The sequence below is a fragment of the Oenanthe melanoleuca genome, chromosome 4 (genome assembly GCF_029582105.1).
Source record: "Oenanthe melanoleuca isolate GR-GAL-2019-014 chromosome 4, OMel1.0, whole genome shotgun sequence".
NCBI lineage: Eukaryota > Metazoa > Chordata > Aves > Passeriformes > Muscicapidae > Oenanthe > Oenanthe melanoleuca.
In genome coordinates, this window is record NC_079337.1 from 58,002,351 (window position 1) to 58,020,772 (window position 18,422).

The window sequence follows — 18,422 nt, forward strand, 5'->3', positions numbered from 1 at the left end:
GAAAATGGTCAATGTTCTCTTAGAGTAATAATCTGGAAGTAGCATAAAAGTGATATGAATATTACATCTAAATAAGTTAAGCAGTAAAAGTTTTCTTTTAAAATCCAGCAAATGAAACTGAATTGCATTACCATGTGCATAGACTGTTCTCATTGTCTTTGCCTAATTAGACAACTAATTTTTACAGTATATGAAAGACAATGATGGAGTGGTTTTAATGGCTACTTTTAAATTTGCCAGAATTTTGCCTTGGGGTAATAACAATGACAAAACAGAAATTCAATACTGGCTGTTAATTATGCCAACTAATAGCTTTGGTCTACTGTCTAGTTTAACTGGGTGATCTTTTTCTTTGTACAAAACTAAGTAGAAATGTAACATCTGGCATAATGTATTTTAACATTTATAGTGCTCATCTAAGTGTCCAAATAAATTAAACTTGGCTGTAGCTACTTTTAATCATGATTTTTTTATTTAGCTATTCTATTTGTATTACATTAATATTAAGCTACTAATTAACAAAATTAGTTTTTTGTCCTCCTGAGTTGACTAGCCACCTTTCCCACCATTATCAACAAAGAACAATGCAGATGCTCAGCTCTGAATATCTCAGACAGTTAATATAATAAGCTTTAAATCAATCAGTACTACTTAATGTGTGGAAAAACTATAAAAACATTAAAGGCAGCAGGCAATTTTATTAGTGGACAGGACAAGAATAATCTTTGTGTAGCCATATTTTGTTGGACACTGAAGAATATTCCTGAAGAATATAAAGGCATGTTGGTACTTTAATCAGAGACTTTTATTTAAATTTCTGTTCCTGGTGAGAAATAAAGCATTTTCACGCTGATTTTATAGTACTTAGTGCATTCAATTTCTTTTACAATAAAGGGCAACAATGGTGAAAATCCTCCCACGTACCTTCTCTAGCAACTCCTGATTTGTTCTAATTAACAGCTGCTTTTCTTCTACCCACTTTGAATCCTGCAAGGAAGAAGAGGATTGAAAATATGTTTTGTTAAGCAAGACAAATTAATTACTACAATAATTAGATTTCAGACATCACTTTACACTCAGGTATAAAATGGTCACACATTGAAAAATAAAGCTATCATAAATGTTTAAAGGATGTACAGCATTTTATACTACAGTGAAAATAAAAGTTCTTCCCTTTCCTGTAGCAGTCTTTTGTTTCCTAGTATGTTCCAGCTAGCATGTACTTTAAAATCTTTACATATAGCCATTGTGGATCACCACAGTTATATATGTAATGTCATTTTTAAAACATTCATTTACTTAGCTGAACTCAAAGCTATTGCTTTCCACTGCAATGGTTTGGAAACTTTCTTGCAAAATCATCCCATTTGAAGTAGTGCAATACAAATACAAAGGAGAAGGGGACGAAAACACTTCAATTTAAAAAGAAGCTTCAGCAATATAAAATTAATTACCCTCTGCTAAAATTCTGAGAATCTGGCTAATACACAATGTTTGTGGCAAGAAATTCAAGGCTTTAGAGAAGGGGAAGTGATGCAAGAGATTGTATAATCCATTTGGAAACTGTATTTCTAATTAATCACTTGTTCCAAAACACTTCTTTCATATTAGGTATTCCCATGGCTTCAAAAGGCCTCATCAAATATCACTTTACAGAATCAAGCTACAAAAACTCATGGTCAGCCATAGCTGGACATTCAGATTTAATGATTATAATATTATAATGGATTATAATAGCCAAATTGCTCTTGTTTTTCCTTAGAGAAATCTATTTACATAACCTTGCTCATGCTGCTCTAAAAAGTTGGTTAAAACAATATCCAATATGCTATACTAACTCTAGATCAAATTATCTTCTAGGTTCAAAGGATGATTTATTTAAAATCTAAATGCCTTTACTAAAGTATTAAGAATGATGCATTCTTTTCCAGGAAGATTTTTGCACACTTATGTTGCACAAGGAATCAATGAAATCTGGGTATCCCAGCCCATCAAATATCCTTTAAATGTCAATCTAAAGTATTATGATATTATTTTCAGTCCAACTAGCATTTTAAAAAACATTTTAGTTTTTCTGCTGTCTCCTACTTCATATTGTACTGTTCTCTCTCCCTCTTTCCACTCATATACAAAAATGCATTTCACGTAATAAAGAAGCTCTTCACAGTTGTGATGTTACAATAACATATCAAAATGAGTTCTGAAAGGCATTACACTTGTCAAGAATTTTTGAGGCAAATGAAAGAGATGTTGAAAATGAAATCTGGTATCTAGTTTAGTAATTAACTAGCATTTTACTAAGGTCAAGGAATGAAGGGTTGCATGCACAGACTTAGGGTGGATATCCCAATGCATGGATATGGTAAATGTACCCACATTGTAGGGTTCAAGAGCTATATCAGACCTGCAACCTCAACTACTGCAGTTCACACAGGTAGGAAAAACATATCAGTCTGCTCTACTGATAATAAATTTCTGCATCTTTCTTGATGGAGTCCAAGTACACTTTCTGAGAAAACCTGAACTCTGGCAGAATTGTATTTACACACCAGATCACTGAGACAGTTGAGCATTCATCCATCTGGCACATTCCATACTCCATACTTTTAGATTTATTACTTATTATTATTAATATGTTTTAAGAATTTCTTCACTTAATATAAAATTTCTTATGCATGCACCTCAATGTACTATGCAGAAATGGATTAATTTTGTGCTTCTCCTGGGGGAATACGGACAGGTCCAGCCAGAAGAGAGATTAACAAAAGCCACTGACAGTTACTATGAAATTGCACATATATTGTTATAAATCAAGCTTCACATTATTTTTTAACAATAAGCTTCTAATCTCATGCTCTGAAATTGACTTCAGGAAATTTTCTGGAATAATACACTTGGATCTTTTGATTCATTATTTCCTTTACAAACACACTTTAGGGGCTAGCTCCCAGAATGAACATTCCACAATTATTATCAAATCATCATCGCTACCATGACCATCTAAATGACAAAGTAATAATAAAACAATTTTTTTTAAAAATCACATAGTGCACAAAGAATTTAGTTTATCATCACAACCATTTATTTTGTTTACTGCAAATACTAACAGGTCAGGAGAACCAAGCAGGTGCTGGAGCTCCCAAGCAGACAACATTGTGATCCCCTCTGTGCAAAGCCAGAGTCCAGTGCACAAACCAGCCCACTAGAAACAACATCATTTGTGGTGACAAATGTGACAACATCCCTGTCACATCCCTGTTCACCTTCCCAGGATTACTAAGAGACACAAAGGTGAAAATGTCCTTCTGAATCTCAGAGTGGTAACTAATTAAATTCTAATTTCCAGACACACCTTTTTGACATAATGCTCTTGCAGAAAAATCACAGAATTTCTTACATGGGTATCCAAATTAATTTATCTTACTTGCATACACAGTACTTATATTATACACTGTACAGTCTTATTACATCTTGTTCATGTTTTGAACTACACAGCAATTTGCCCACAACATCTTTCTCATCAACAAACCAAAATAGCAGCAGTAGATGCTTGAGAGGTCTTTGGTTTCATTTATTCTTCCAGAAGTTCAGTGGGCCATGATTTTTTGATTGAAAACATATTCTCAGTTTTTAATAATATTGTATTTATATGGAATTCACTCAGCAAATTGCAATTTGTGTGGAAGCTAGCATAAATTATTTTTGTCCCTCATTTGAATATGGTCCTCAAATCTTCGCATTGACAGAGAATCTCACGAAATTTTCTTACAAAGAATAAACCATAAATACAGTGTAATCATTCATTTGGCATTATATGTAGGTTGTGTTAACTCCTACAGGATCATCAGGCTTTGAAATGTGTATCTATAGCTAGCTTATTTTATCACTACCTGCAAACCTAAATTCTTATTTCAAACAATGAAACATAAAATAACAACTTCCCAATTTCTACTGTGTGTTCTAGCAGTCACACAACTGAACAACTTGCAAATGCATGCTCATAACTCTTAATCATACTTCCTGAGGGCCCAAGACAATATTAAATATGCATCAATAGACACATCTTTGGTGAGTATTTACATATATTATATATACTGAAGCACTAGCCCTGATTTTACTTTGTGTGATGGTTTGGGACTCTGAAAGCAACTGGGCCCTCTGAGACTTTAAACCCAGGAGAGTAACACCACAAGTGGCTTCCAGAAACCTGACAGGCTTAGTGTTTGTATCTCTAATGTGTCTAGAACTTGGGTTTTTAAAAATTTTTCTTTGGTAAACACCAAAAATATTCTCCAGCAGAAATACAGAATATTTATTTCATTAGCATTTGTAAGAAATACTAACAAAATTGAGAAGAGGAGAAAGCCCTTCACCAAATGACAATGGGAACAGAATGTGCATGTACACGTGGCTATTTTGCTACTATGCTTCAGTGTATTATGTATTAGAAAATGAGTCTGTAATGACATTTTCTTGGTCTGCAGTAGCAATTAAGCTGCATCATTCACACCAACACAGCAGTAGGCAATGAAGATGGCAAGGGCACCACTGCATGCAACGGAGAACATGATGTGGTAGAGGACATTAAGAGAGCCTTTTACCTGTCCTTTCTCAATTAGAGCTTTCTCCAGGTCCTCAATTTTTGCCTGGCACCTGAGAAGATCAGCTTGTAGTTGTTCACGAGTCTGGTGGGGGGGAGAAAGGGGGAGAGAAATAAAAAGTAAATGTATTTTCTACTATTTTATGGGCTGTCCCTTCAGCTTTTAATGTTTTTCAATAAAATAGCTGCTTTTGTGTATATGTTACAAAATATTTTAAGATGCCAGTTTAATAGGATTTTTCCTTCCTAATCTGAAAAGATGTTAGCATCCCATATTCAGTGACAAAGTTCTTACCAGGGGAAGAAAAAAAATAAATTTAGAAACTGAAAGAGCTCTAAGAAGCTATTCATAAGCTTTAGTAACTTAAGGCAATTGGGAAAAAAGGGACAAGGGAGAAAGAGAATTGCATTAAGCACTGAAAAAGACCTTTAGGTAAACGAAATATGCTGACCCAAAAAAATTTACATATCCCATAAACAGCATATGCTGGTCAGTTTTCCTTGTTTACACGATTGTTTCACTCACCACTACACTACAGTGGGTATTACCCCCTAAGTTCAGTGATGCCCTAAAAGGGATTGGATCATCCAAAGTACTAAACAAAAAAGGATATAAAACAGAGAATCTTTCTGGAGATCCTCAGCCACCCAGGCTCCTTGAGCTACCACAAGTATTTTTTCCACCCTACTTCAGGTACTTTCTCACCCAAGCATTTTAAATATTCCTACAATAATTTTTTTTCCTGCATCTTTGGATCCTTGCTTATCTTAAGCCTCATCTAAAAGTAATAGGAAATATTCATCCCACCAAAATAAACCACACAAAAAAGCTACTTTCTGACTCACTCAAGAGATGAATTTGCAGGGATGTGCCAAGAAAACCAAAATGATATTTCAAAGAAATAGCAACAATTTCTAAGTCTACAAAAGTACAGTCTAGAAATGCCTGCAAAATTAAATTTTAAAAAGCCCATGAAGGTAAAAAAAATATATAATGGGCTCTCATAACTGGCAAATAGATGACTGCCCCCAAAATCCTTTTTTAATAGTAGATGGAGTTATGATGGCTTCCCCATCCTAATTCTATCTTGAGAAGTGATCTTCAAAGTCTTTACAGCTTCCCCTAAGTGTCCTACTTAAAAAGAGAGCGACAATTGCCTGGGCTCCTGTAAGATGCTAAGAACTCTAACAAATAAAGCCATAAAGCAGTAATTCTACTATTATAAGAACTATATTTCACAGGAAAAAATGAAAAAGAAATGTAGGTTGGTTCTTTTTAATGGTTTTAAACCCATTACAATCATTGTCCTTCTGCATTCTTAGCAACACACTGCACTGGCACAGTACAGTGAAAGCCACATGCAGCGAGGCACTAATACGTAATAATTCACAGTATTTAATATGTTTCTCCATTTTTGGGGTCTGGGGAGGTTATAGAGAGAAGAAGGTCAGGGTTTTTTTTAACTGCCAACTCATGTTCAACTTGATGTCCATCAGGAGCCCCCACTTCCTGTTGTGCAAAACTGCTTTCCAGTGATCCAGAACCAAGACTTGGGTCAGATTTTTGATTCAGATTTGGGTTAGATTTTTAATACACTCATATGATGGAAGTACCTAAGTACTTGTAACAATCTATTCTGTGAGTAATTTAAATTCCATTGTCACTAACCAAACTGCAGGTTCAAATGGGCTGTCATTCTCACAGTATAGAAATCTTTAGTATTTTATACACACTGGAATAAAGTATAATGACATCTTTGTTCTGATTGCACCAGATGAAACTAAATTATCTCTAATATCCTCTAATCCTCAAAAACTTTGCAATAGGACTTTGCATTTCACTGACCTGCAAAGCTAACTCCTACTATTACAAATCATTTCAGCTTTTTCTATTATTTCAGTTACAAGAATTTCAGTTAAGCAGTTACCCTTGCTTCTCTCTCTGCATCCAGGGTTCCACCAACTTGTTCTTGGAGCAATGCATATGCTCTTTGCAAAGCTTGATACTCTCTTGTTAGCTGGCAAAACCTGAGTTCAGCTTCTTCTTTAGGCGTGCTCTTAATGAAGAAGGGGGAAAAAGTGGGTTTGTATAAATATATATAATAATGGGTTTGTCTGTTACAGACTCACAAACATAACGACCAACACAACTCGTACTAAATCTCAAAGTTTAATAAAGGTATAAAATCCTAAAACGAGGAAAGGGAAAGGGAAAGGGAAAGGGAAAGGGAAAGGGAAAGGGAAAGGGAAAGGGAAAGGGAAAGGGAAAGAAGGGAAAGGGAAAGAAGGGAAAGGGAAAGGGAAGGATGATGTGTAAATGTCTACCACACAAATTAAGGATAATGTAAGTTGCTATGTAAGACAGCAATGTACAGAAATAGAAAAATTGTCTGAGGAAAGATGAAAGGAAATGATTTTGTACAACACTGTCTTCAACAACTCTAGAGCCACAGGGGCTTCAGAAGATATTTGTTCTATTTCTCATGCAGTCCATCCTTCCCTCCTTACACTTCTTCTCTACAATGCCAGGATAAAGCACACTGATACATAAGATACATTTCAAAAGCTGTAAGATATTTTCTCAAATTTATTCTTTTAATACGAAGTCTTTATTATTTACTATTTTCAAAGTCTTTATTTTCCTTGAATTTTGAGCCACTAACATTAACACTTATAAGGTCTTTTTTATACTGCTGAAGACAAGAAATGTCCTTCACTTTAATTAATTTTTGCTCCAGGAACTTGAGTTCTAAGGAAAAGAGATTAAAATATTATTAGATACTAAACCTAGGAAAAAAGGAAGCTTCTTCTGACTGAGGAGTATTAGGCAGAAGTTTTCTTGAACAAGAAAGAAAGATGAAAAAGGGCATTTAATTCGTGCTTTGTGCTCATGCACGCAATCTTCCAAAGTAGGCCAGCAGCACTGTATATCACAGAGCTGAGACAAAACATGTCACTGGGTATTTACTACCTATGATCATTTAAGCCTTCCTGAATTGCAAAGGCCTCTCTGAGTATTGTGAGCAAAGAAAGAAAATCCTGATTGTATCAAAACAGTCAAATAAATTATAAGGTTGAAAGGCAAACTATTGTCTAGTAAGTATTGACTTTTGGCAAAGCAATATGCCTATTCATTTTATTTTGACAAATAAGAAAGAGATTGAGGGAAAAAATTATTTCTCAGCCCAATATCTGCCAAATCTGTCAGGCAGAATATTATCTTATTAATTCTATTGCAAAGTTACAAGACTTGAAAAAAAAAAAAAACCATAGGAAGTCTCTGCCAAATCTTTCATAGTTCATGTGGTACAATAGCTGAAAGTTTGTATTTATATTTCAAGAAGTAGAAAGAAAGAATCTGTTACAACTTACATCTTCCAAGTCTTCTTCTGGTGTTGCTGGCGTCCTGTCTGTTTTATCTGTGTTGTATGAAGTTACAGATGAAGTTTCCGAGTCAACAGATTCTTCATCAAATCCAAAAAATGTCTCCACAACATGCCTCTGAAAAATTAGGTTTTTTTAGTTACTAGCAAAACAGATGAAAAGCCCAAATGACCCAGTAAGCAGTAACCAAGGTCTTCTCTTGATTATTTTAGCATGTAGGAAGAAAGGTTCCAGGTCAAACTCTTATTCTCTGATTAAATAAGTTACTTTTTCAACATCATTTGTGGGAGAACCTCCAAGAACAGAACTGGACGAAGAACAGAGATGAGGTAAATATCAAAAGAATAATGCTTTACCAAAACTAATCAATAAAACCTCATCACCAAAATCACACAAGAACTTACAAGATTCACAGCAGAGAAATCCAACATTTATTCAGAAGAAAGTAAGCCTGTACATATAAGATGTGCAACCAAAAGGAAAAAAAGCATTCTGGAGACCAGTGTGGAACAAATTTAATTGCTCATACTAATTGTGAGAAAAGAAAAAAAAAAAGAAAAAAAATCTATTTTATACTTAAAAGTATAAAATAATGCTAACCACTTATTTTTTCAATATTAACATTCTCACTTTTTTTTTCAAAAAGTTTGCTCCAATACCATGTCTAATCAAAAAGACATGTCTAGGGAAAAGCAGCATTGCACTGCAGATGTAAAAAATTTTACAAAACATTATCAATTAAATGCATGCTTAGAGAACATTAGAGAAAATCAGTAGCTAGTGGAAATGAGTACAATATCAGTCGTGAAAAATGTGATTTTTTTACACAAACACAGTCATAGAAAGCAGCAAATTTCCATGGAAATTCAACTGTTAAAAAAATTGAAGGTTTTTAACTGATATTCATCAATAGAAAGCATAACTTCTGACACCACACAAGTATTTTAATAATCCAACACAATTTCAGAGACACAAGAAAAGTGAGAATATTTTTGAAAAATGGATTCAGGTTATGAAGCAGCCTAGACAGAGAGGGTAGTGAAGAGAGGTGGCTGTAAGAAGATGAATAATGATCTCTATAGGTTTTGCTACTGCTTGATACTGAAACACAGATCTTGATGTCACAGTTTGCTGTTTGGGTTTTTTTCAAATATATATCAGAGGTTGTCTATGAGAAGAGGTTGTCTATTAGAAGGTTGTCTTGTTCACCAAAATAGCCATAAGGATTAAAAAAGTTATCAATTGTTATTAATTCCAAACATCATGAATCCTTCATTTCAGCAAAGCCAAATAGCCTGAGTGGAATTGTGATCTATTCATTTAATTCACGATACTGAAAGATTTTAACTATAACACCCTAACTCATGATGATTACCAAATATTTACCTTTCCCTGCAGTTTTCCAGACTTAACTAACCTTAGAGATTCTTCCAGTGTATCTACACAAGTATGGTCTTCTCTTTCTCACAAAGCCCTGTAATGCTCACTGTATTCTTTTGGTCCAGCACAGCCCTCATCAGCAGTCAAAATACACTGTATTGATTTTAGGGGAACCAAAAAACCAAGCTTGTAGGTGTGACTTTTTGCCTGCATGCATGACACCATGTGCTCCATTTGCAGTCTGCAGCCCTGGTCACCACAGCCCACCAGGTCACAACCTCATCACTCATAAGCTGAACAAGTCCATAATAGTTCCACAGCACAGCTAATTCCCCTCAAACTGCCAAAGACAGCTCCAAGGTCATGTCCTGGAACACTCAACTGCTTCATTTAAGATGAGCCCTTCAAACAGTACTTTAAAATTTTAATTCAGAAACCCAAAAAGCTGTATCTTTTCTAAACAGACTACATTGATCCATATGCATGCAGGTAAATATGATGCAGCATAAAAGGCAAAGAGCTTCTGAACAACCTTGAGAAACAACTTTCTTTTTGCAATCTACTAGACCACTACTTTATGAATTCATAAGATCACAGTTATAGTGCTCCAGTGCTGGAAAGACATTCCTCTGTCACTTGTTCAGGAAGCACTGTGATGTTTCACCAGGCACAGCTATGTCCTAGGTGCTTAAGACAAACAGTTCCCTGGGATAATTTAATCCTTTCCTCCAGCATTCACCAGTTCACCTTTCTGCCCTACTTAACAAAACAAAGGGCACAAGGAATAGATTTAAGCTCTATTCTAAAAATACAAAGACTTATCCAGAAAGCTAATGTATTTACTGGCCCTTGAATTAAAACCATTTCAGACTTCTCTTTCATAAGGACAAAGGTTTAACACAAAAAACAAGAGGTAATTAGTCTTTGGGAGATGACCCGTCCAGCTTTTCTCCACCACTGAATACTGGTTGCAGCTTACATCCATGTAACAGTAATACTACAAATGAATATTGGAAGCTGAAAAAAGGACTAAAGAAATGGTGATATTTCAAGGAAGACAAATTTAAAATCTGACTAGCCAGCTCAGCTGACTTTTCTGACTCCAAACTGATCTGAAGATGCAGTTTCATAAACAAGAAGGAACATTTTATGGAAGCAAAGCAGGTAAACAAAGTAAGTGTTGAGTCTTGACTTTGGAAAAGCTGGCAGAAGGGACTTCTAAATGAAGAATAAATCTCCAATTCATTATCATATATCATGAGGGACAGCAGCAGCTTAGAAGTGACAATAAAATCCACCAAATCTATGGGATTTTTTTGCTACATCTCTGCTGTACAGTCACTTTCAGGTAACTCAGGACAAATACATGTCTTCCTTTAACCCTGCATGCACACATCCACCCAGGCCATTTCAAGAAATAAAAATAAATTAGCAAAACAGCAGTGATTTTGATTTTAAATAAAGGTATGTAGGTTGGAGAAAATATTTAAAGCAATACCATTATTGTGAAAAATAATTTAAACATTTCACTTGTAGCAAAAGTAGGGGGAAAATATGCATATGCCAATAAATAAACCACTCGGTTATTAGATGTGAGGGAATTCTGAAAAAAAAAATAGTGTTTCCCATCACACTAAAAAACCCCAACACTTAAAGGAGAGTTGAAAGCCAAAAACTTTTAAATGCTATGAAGATTACCTGTAATATTTGGAGTTACAAGTGAACCATTTATTTTTTAAGGCTCCTTCCTTTTTAGAAAAGCTGTATATTTATCATTTTGTGGAGCCGATACGTTCCACAGCAATAGAGATAAGGTATCTAATTATTGTACATTACCTGCACATGTATGAATTGCTTCAGGATATAATTACAAAATAGTCAGTTTTCCTGTTGATTATCTAGTATTTGAAACAACCAACTACAAAAGTGATTCACAGCAAAACCAAAACAAATTAATTCACAAGGGAAGAGCTGTAGAGGGAGAAAAGAAAAAAAAAATACTTGAAAGAAAGACATGTGAGTCATAAAGTTCTTGATAAACACTGTATTAAATAATAAACATCAATAAATATATCAACTCCAAGTGAGATTCCACACATGGCTCAAAAGCTGAACCACAATGGTTTCTGAAAAGTACACAGAAATGCACAATATTCACTGGATTTTAGTAATGATACAAACTATGCTTATTCAAGTTTCATTCAAACTTCTTTAAAAAATGGGAACATTCTGAATGAACAACTTAGAGATTCCTTTATATTTGTTTGCATATTTCCTATTTCTAAATGACAACTTCTTAACTGAGGAAATAGTCATGTAAATTGCTGTAAATTCTGATTTGAATTTTAATTTCCACTGACTACTGCCATGCATTTAAAAGCAAGTATTTTTCATGTGAATTTATAGCAATGTTTTCACATAATTTAAAAGTGAAATTATGCATTAGGTCTTTATAATTCAAGTATTAATGCTCAGTTAATTAAGTATGGTGCTCAGTAAACATAAAAGTTTAGAATACTATAAATCAATAGTGACACATTAACTACATTATGTGCAAATTTCAATATAATCTGATTTCTCTGTTGCTAAAGTAGTTTCATTTTACATTTAAATATCTCATTTTAAGGCACTTAATCGAACATGATGAAAATGATCCAAGATATATTTCCTTGTAATGCAATCAGGTGTGCTCATCAGTAACTTCTTACCTTCATGCTTATATGTCATTTCTTGGCAGCCAGAAAAATAGAGGCACACCAAAGCACAGAGGCAGAGAAAAAAAGAAAAATATAAAACAAAAAATATGAACTCCATCACACCGGTGTGCAGGCTTTGCACTACCACAAATACAGTTTATTTATTAAAGTTTTAAAAAAGGCACAATTCACAGAGTCCTGCAGTTACCAAATAAACTGAGTAAATATGTCTTCCTTTCAAATGCATGATTCCATCCATCATGAAATGAATGCAACTCTATTCCACACATCAAAAATAAGCAAAATATAGAAAAATACTGCTTCTGAAGTTTCTTGGTTATTTCACAACAAAAATTGAAGAGAAAAAATTTTAAAAAGCATCTTGTTAAAAATCAGGTACCTGACTATACAGAGTCACTACATCACTCCTCTAAAGACTTGCAAGCACAGAGGTTATAAAGCCCATCCCACTTTGCTGCTCCTCTCCTCGGGGAGCCTGAACCAGTTGCCAGCATTGTTCCAAGGACTGCAATGCTCCTTGGGAATTAAAAGAGTGCTCAGTAGCAACAGTAACCTAGTGCACCTACAGAGCTCCAGAAATAACACTGATACCTAATTAAAAAAACAAAAAGTATAAAATTTTCAAAAGCTTCTCAGCTGAACTGATGGTCCAGGGCTGTAAATGCTACTGGCAGATCATTCACACAAAACTTCTGAAAGATGGAGAAAGGCATTCCATGGATTCTCTTCCAGATTACACAAACAACTGTTGGGAAAATACTAATTAGAAAACAACCACAGACTCATTAGAGAACTACCACAGACTCTCTGCAGTCAGACCATCTCAGGAATGAAGGAAGCTGGAGTCTAAAAGCACCCATTTAGGAAAATCTGCAGCAGATGAGTGTCAGTCTTCACCCCATACACCACATTCCTGGTTATTTGAACAAAAAAGGAATCATTCTGTACCCTCCAGAATGAGTTTATCTGATCACCTTCATGAAACCTCATTCTCATGTGTTATTCCCTCTTTCACTTTGTCACAAGGAATGGGACACATCTGGAAATAGATACAACGCCACCAGCCAATCCTAATTTTACATTTATCAAACCTTGGAAAAGCAAAGCCAAAGACAGACCAGGAATTTCTTTTTCCAAGTTTGGTTAGGACAGGTGAACACATAATTTTACTACTAATCTATACAAGTTATATCATCTGTATGAGATAAAAATCTTGCACAGATTAGAAATAGAAATACACTTATGCTGTGCATGTCTATATATAAAACAACTCATCTCAGACTGCCTTTATAGTCTGTGGAGAAAAACAGGCAATTCTAGGACAAAACTCCAATGTCCCATTTAGATATCTACTTCCAACCACTTAAAGTTACCATTTCTCCAGAGCAAGATATCTGTATCTCATGTCTGTTATGATACATTTGCAACACTCTAAATTCTTCTGAATTCCTGATATAGGCTGTAAAAACAGAGATGATGAAGACGGTAAAATTCCAACTCATCTGAGTAAGCAACCTATTCCACATAGATTGTTTAAATTAAAAGCTGTTGGAAAACTGTGGGAAACACAGCTTCCTTTGAGGATTTTGATCCTCATAGGCCCACACAAGTGGTCTGGAAGGGAATCAGCCCGTACGACAGGATTGGATTTTTAGAAGTTAATATCAACCACGGTAAAAATGTGAGTGAACATTATTGCATGTGAACAGTCTACAGGTTTATCCACGGACAGGTAATGACACAGAAATATTAAAGATTACTTCTTTCATTCCTTAAGGAATCAGCTCATTTAGAAAGTTTAAATGCAGCTATATATTAACTATAGATTAACTATATATTAACTATGTATTAACTGTATTAACTAGTGTGTATATATGGTGTAACTACTATAGTGCATATAATCCCATTCACACTTCTCTCACAACTTTCTTTTTTTTACACACAGAATTTCAAACGGTCAGCCCCTGAAGAGCTAATGGACAGGGGATGGAATAATTTGTAGCAGAAATGTCTGCTACTGATGATTTTTTTCTTTGTGAAGTATCTATCATATCCTAAATAAGACGCACATCCCTACTAACTCTGCTGTCCATATACATACAATTCTTGCAGTATACTCTGCAGAATTCCCCATATTACAGTGCTCTTAGCAAAAAAGCATTGCCACAGAATTTTTAATGCTATCACATCCATTCCCTCCAATCTTCATGGTTTTCAATGCCTGCTTTGGTTGGTAAGGAAAAGAAGAAGAGACCACAAAAGCATCAGGTTGCTCAAGACAAAATAGGAAAAGTACAGGTTCTACTAACACAGTTTTCAAGACATAAATGCATATTTATTGAAGTTTTCAGCCTACAGAAATTCTCGTCACCAGTTACCAATACCTAAAAACTGACTTTACTAGTTTTGTTTCATAAGGAACTTTACAATTTAGCAAATGGTCTTACACATTTGACTTACAGTCAGATAAAGGCTAATAATTAGAGAGAACTATAAAAAGTACAGTATAAGTTACATACATATATATATATTACTGTTTGCATTCTGTTTTCAAAATTGCTCTCAAAACACAAAGTTCCAGTTACACTACATCAAGAAAGAATGGTTTACAGTTACTGCAAATATATTTGGCAGGATCTACTGCTACTTCTGATTGTTTCTTTTTTCCTATGTAAAAGACACATCATTATTAGAAACAGAATTTGAAGAAACAGCCAATAAAATAGAGAGTCCCAAAGAGTAAATTTTTCAGAATATAGGCATTAGAGTGCAGAGCAATAAAAAAGCACCACCTGGAGGTTACCAGGAATAGACTATGCAGAACACAGTGACTCAAGGCACCCATTTATGACAGAATATATCTTAAGCTACCATATAGATGATAATGATATGTCCACTCTTCATTTCCATTTTTTCCCCTCTTACTCCATTTCCCACCTCCCGCACACATGCTCCAGACTGCTAATGTTCAACTTCACAAAAAACATTATTCAGCAAATTACTTTAAGCATGTTACAAGAAACTTTAAAGGTACTTTCTGAAGCAAAACTTTTCTGGTTTTGTAATCTGAATTTTTGTCTTGAACCTTGCATTCTAGAACAGAAAAGTTATTAGAGTGTAACAGTTGGAATTCTCTTACTACTTATATATCACATACAGAAATATTATTTCAGTAAGATCCCCAGCATGAGTTATTCTTTAATTGTTGTTCTTTAGCTTTATGTTGGTACAAGTAGTTTAAAGGAGGTATGTTCTTTAAAACAAACTGAATATTTGTCCTTTGAAATAGTAGTTGTTTCAAGCCATTAAATCATTGTGCCTCAATCCACTTGAATATTTAGGTTACAGTGGCCAAAAGTGTAATTTTATCGCTTATTTAAAACAAACCCCAAAACAACATCACTTGTGTGAAGTACAAAACTATTGAATTACCCTAAAAAATTAAGCACTCATCAGAGTAAGCAGAAGAATTATATGGATTTTTCTAATTAAGCAGAGCTTTAAATTCAGGCAGTATTTGAAAGAGGTGTGGCTCACAGAACAGAAATGCATGAAAAACCGAAGGTTTGCTCACCTTTGGAGGCTTCAGACTTTTCCTCCTCTGTTTTTTAGACCGCAATAACCGTTCTCTTTCCTAGAAGGAAAGAGAACATTTTGGTATGGGTTTGTTTTAAAACTATACTAAGATATGTCTAACACAGAGAAATGTCATTAACATTTTCTTGAAGGCTCTGGTAAAGCTAACACGAGGTCTTTATCCTTTTGAATAACACCATGTTACACCACACTGTACTGCAGCTTTATGCCTTTAGCAAACAAACCTTCAGCCATGTACTTCACGCATTTGATGGGAAGTTGGCAAGGAAAGGCTTTGTTAAATACTGAGCACAGATTTCTGACAGTTCTTTTGACTCTTTTACCAAGAAGCTCACTATGGAAACAGAATTCAGAGTGTCACTCCAGTGTTCAACCATCCTGAAGAAGCAGGTCGGTAGCCAAAAATTAGTCCAGTCTTAGTAATTAAAAGTCATGATATCAGACATATTCTGATATACAAACATGCATATGCAGATACAGTGTTACATCTGACTTGGCCTGGTAGGGCAAAAGTCTCAAATCCAAAGGCACCCTCAGTCTGTTTCAACTTAGTCGCTGTCTTTTCTCTACTCCAGTTTTGGTGCAAGATCACAATAAACTACACCACAACACGAGGAGGTCATGACTGGAAATGCAAGATTTAAGTTCATCTAAATCCAAGAATACTGCCTTAAATTCCAAAGGAGAAGAAGAGGAAGAGAAGGTAAAAAATGCGAAGGAGCAAGCAAAAAAACCCCAACACCACGGGAGGCAGGTGCTCTGTCTTCTTGTTTTTTTCTGATTCTTTTCTTAGCTCTGCATCTTTGTTTGCAGCACCTCTATTTTTAAAAGACAGATTGAAGTTCCAAGTGCTTCTTTAGCAGTTATTGCTCACTGCATGGTATTGTTCTATTCAGTTATTTGTTTTGCATTCAGTTCAGAAACTGGAAAAATAGGAAGCTCACAGTAGAAATCACAATAAAATTATTTATCAGTACAGTATTCCAGGAAATAAGTTTTGGAAAATGCAAAATAACTGAGAGAAGTACAACAACTTACATAGCACCTTGAATTCATGTGGTTTGAAAGACAAGGAAAAATAATGATTGCCAAGGTAGAATGGTGCAAGTATTTCAAGCTGCAGAATAATAAAATATTTTAAGCTAAAACACCAGACAGTTGAATTTTGTATTGTTAAAGAAGAGTGCTCTCTTCTCAGATGCCCACTTAAGGCATAGTTCCTGCTTTAAGTGGGGTATTCTACCTCCCAAACAGGTGTCCAAACAAATGCAGTGCAGAATCAACAAACACCTCCAAAATCCCAGTCCTTGCTGTTTCTAATCTTGTTTGTTAGAGTGCTTAGTTTACTGCCTCAATATAAATGGAGCTACCAGAACAAAAATAATGCCAATTAAAAGGCACCAGCGTCTTTTGCAGTCATCTGAGTTTACCTTGATAGCTTTCCTTGTAAGAACTGACCAGAACAGCACTGTTGTGAGAGAAGTCATGCTGACAAGGTTTCAACAGCATCAAAGATACCCTACAGATGACACTGTCAATCAGTTCAGACAACTCTACTGCCTAAGATTAATGTTCTTATTTCCATGTATCATACTGGTCTCAGCTGAGTTAAGCTGATGATTTTTATATTAATCAGATATGGGACATTTGGGTCATTCTTAGTAACTATGATATATCTGTAGTCTGTAGAGGTGTGGTTTGGGCCAGAAAAGAGAGCTCAAAAACAACAGTGAGCAGAATTCCACTGCATTAACATCAAAGGCAAAGGCTCAATTAGTTTGTACTAGAACCAAAGAAGTTTCCTAGTTAAAAATTTAATTAATTTCTGCAAGTGGAATAGTATTTGTAAATAGGAAACAAAGCAAAAATGAAACAATATTTTAAAATATTTATTTATTTTACTTTCACACTAAACACAAGTTAATATTATTTGACCAAAGTCAGGATACAATATATTTCCTCATATCACTAGCTGAGACAGTAAAAAGAGAGTCCTTTCATACCCACTTTGCACTGAAATATAAGTGAGGCTATATCTGCCATATACTGCACATCTAATGTCATATCAGCAGCCCTGCCTATGCAGTTTTATTATCTGGAAGCTAAAGAAGCAGCATTGGTCTGTGGACCAGACCCTGCATCATAGAATCTGAGTAACATTCTACTGCTTGTAAGTAACACTGTGACACTGGAGAATGCACACAGACATTCAACTTTGGCACTGATTTCAGAAAAACATCCTAGCTCAAAATCTCAGAGGAACTGCCAGGAACTGAGACAACGTTCCACACACAGCAATAACACACCTTCTTGTTTTTCCTTTTTGGAGTTTCTATTTTTAATTTCAATGATGTAGCCAATTGTTTAATTTTTTTTTTTTTTTTTTTTAGACAGAAGTCTCTTGAATTCTTTTTATAATTTTGTAGCAGTCAGTAGTGCTATTTGAGATGCCTGAGTCTGCCTGAGTTCCAGATGCTGCTCCAGAATGGCAAGGGTCTCTCAGAGATTATGTGTAATTTCTGCTAGCACCAGAAGGGTTTATCACAAATTGCACCAAATAGCACTAGACACCTCTAACACAACTTGAAAGATTCCTCATCAAACACAACTTAAAGGGTTGCTGATCAAACACTGTGAACATCTACGAGCATCACCTTCAGAAGCCTTCAGAGTCAGGGGGCAGCAACTGTGCAATTCTAATCCTAAACCACGCTGCTACCTTTGGTTTGATGAACTCAGAGCTC

At 35.0% G+C, this 18,422-nt stretch overlaps 1 protein-coding gene across 6 annotated transcripts in view; it reads right to left on the bottom strand.

Annotated features, from left to right (window-relative positions):
* JAKMIP1 (janus kinase and microtubule interacting protein 1) overlaps positions 1 to 18,422 on the bottom strand; it is a 140,511-nt gene that overhangs the window by 34,520 nt on the left and 87,569 nt on the right. For 4 of the 6 annotated variants that reach the window (XM_056489829.1, XM_056489825.1, XM_056489826.1 and 1 more), the window contains exons 9-13: positions 15,656 to 15,715; positions 7,973 to 8,101; positions 6,529 to 6,657; positions 4,602 to 4,685; positions 925 to 987 (exon numbers count right to left, since the gene is read on the bottom strand). In XM_056489829.1, the coding sequence (XP_056345804.1) occupies positions 925 to 987; positions 4,602 to 4,685; positions 6,529 to 6,657; positions 7,973 to 8,101; positions 15,656 to 15,715 (465 nt within the window). The remainder of the gene's footprint in view (positions 1 to 924; positions 988 to 4,601; positions 4,686 to 6,528; positions 6,658 to 7,972; positions 8,102 to 15,655; positions 15,716 to 18,422) is intronic. The other 2 variants (XM_056489827.1, XM_056489828.1) reach the window with 2 other exon arrangements.